The sequence below is a fragment of the Phalaenopsis equestris genome, unplaced genomic scaffold (genome assembly GCF_001263595.1).
Source record: "Phalaenopsis equestris unplaced genomic scaffold, ASM126359v1 Scaffold197120, whole genome shotgun sequence".
Taxonomy (NCBI): Eukaryota; Viridiplantae; Streptophyta; class Magnoliopsida; order Asparagales; family Orchidaceae; genus Phalaenopsis; species Phalaenopsis equestris.
In genome coordinates this window covers 1-1,840 of record NW_018217069.1, presented here as the reverse complement: position 1 = coordinate 1,840, position 1,840 = coordinate 1, and the positions used below count along the sequence as shown (strand labels likewise).

The following is a 1,840-nucleotide window of genomic DNA, read 5'->3' as shown; positions in this document are numbered from 1 at the left end:
GTGATAACCCCACAACAATCAACTACTATAGAATCATTTTATTGTCTCATTATATTTCAGACGCATATGCATACACACAACCCTATTAATATATACTTACATATCTAGCGCCTAAAATTTGTCAAATATGTAAATATAAGAATTGAGTGGTATGCATCTGCAACTTCCTACACTGGCTGATATGTATGTAAAAGTGCAGTTATTTTCTTAGAAAAACAGATATTTGAATAGTAAATTGCAGAGTGGAAGTAACAACAGGAATTGATGCTTTGCTTACCTCATCCTCACCAGACTGACATGGTGATGGTGGCACACAAATGCTATACAGCTCCATTTACTTGTTATCTCTCCACCACTTATGAGCTTCTAAGGTAACAAACTTTGAATTAGCAGATAAATAAAATAGATGAAGATATGCATTTAATCAATTAGAACTGACATTACATTAATTCAAATCTGAAGGCTATCAAACTGTCCAAATGTTCTGCTATAATCACTCAGATAAAGGATAAGTGTATAGAATCCAAATTTTCTAGCAAGAACCAAACTAATAACATAATTGGGCTTAATGCAAACTACATATTTCATCAGATTTGAAACTGATAAACTGAAGATCTCATCATCCCACTCAAATAATTAAAAAAAAGGAATATTTACATACATACCGCTCGATTCACATGTATTTACGTATCTAACATATAAACATCAAGTTTCATGAAAAGGTGTATTTCAGGAATTTTGATGTGATATTGAATGATTTGGGGGGTATAAATGTGAAAGTAAAGTTGTTGGATACCTAAATATATAGGAATTGGGTGGTATGAATGTAAATGCCCCCTAAGAAAAAGGATTCCACTGGAATCCAAAGCCAAAAGCCTTCACAAGCTATGACAATGTGCCTGAAAAGTTCAATAGAAAAGATCAAACAAAAAAGCATAAATATCCATATTTACAAAACAAATAACGTCTCCTTGTATAAAGTTTTAAATAACAATCCATGACATGAAAGAAGCAAACTATGACAAATTTATTTACAAATATCTCACATCATTTGGACAACAAAAGATAAATCATCACAAGAGGACTACAATAAATGATGTTTAGATATATGCAAGCGTTGAGACTGATGCTCTACTGGGGACGGTAATAACCGCCCTGTGGATAATTCTGAGGAACATTGTAAGGCGGCGGCGGGGGGTGTCCGGTACCCGGCTGCTGTGGCGGTGTGTTATAATACGGGCCACGCCAACCTGGGTAAGCTGGCTGGCTGTAGTCATGGCTGGGTGGCTGATTGGCATACTGCTGGTAAGACGGCTGCGGCTGTGGCAGCTGCGGCGTGTAATTTGGATATGATGGCTGAGAGAACTCAGGCCTTGGGTGCTGAGCGGGTTGGTGGAAAAAAGGTAACTTAAAGGAGAACCGGGATGCCGATTGTGGATCCGTTGCTGGATGGGAGCCGGTTCTTGAGGGGTTCGACGGACCCGAACCAAAGTTTAGCCCAGCCATTTGTCTCTGCACATCCTCGAGCATTTCGCGGCACTGAATGTTTCTGGTCATAACAAAGTCACTGCACTGCTGCTTCACATTGTTTACTGCATCCTATTGGGAGAGAGATAGGAAAGCTTTCAGATTTTGAATATTAGGAAATTTACATACGTTAAAGCATTTCCTATGTATTTACCTGTCTCGCACCTAAAATTTTACATTTAAATATATATTACTTTGGTGCTTTAAACCTATAAATTAAAATGTGTGTTTCTATTTTAAAAAGTGACAATAGTGTTAATTTTTTATGTAATATTAATGATTTGAGTGTTGTGTGTGTAAATATGAATGTTTA

The 1,840-nt window shown here is 36.9% G+C and overlaps 1 protein-coding gene across 1 annotated transcript; it reads right to left on the bottom strand.

The window, feature by feature from the left end:
• Positions 1-907: 907 nt before the first annotated feature.
• On the bottom strand, positions 908-1,599 carry LOC110035282 (metacaspase-1-like; the record flags this gene model as incomplete). The annotated part of the gene is made up of 1 exon (XM_020739512.1): positions 908-1,599. A coding segment is annotated over one exon (468 nt), but the record flags the coding sequence as incomplete, so codon positions are not given.
• Between the last annotated feature and the right edge of the window lie 241 nt (positions 1,600-1,840).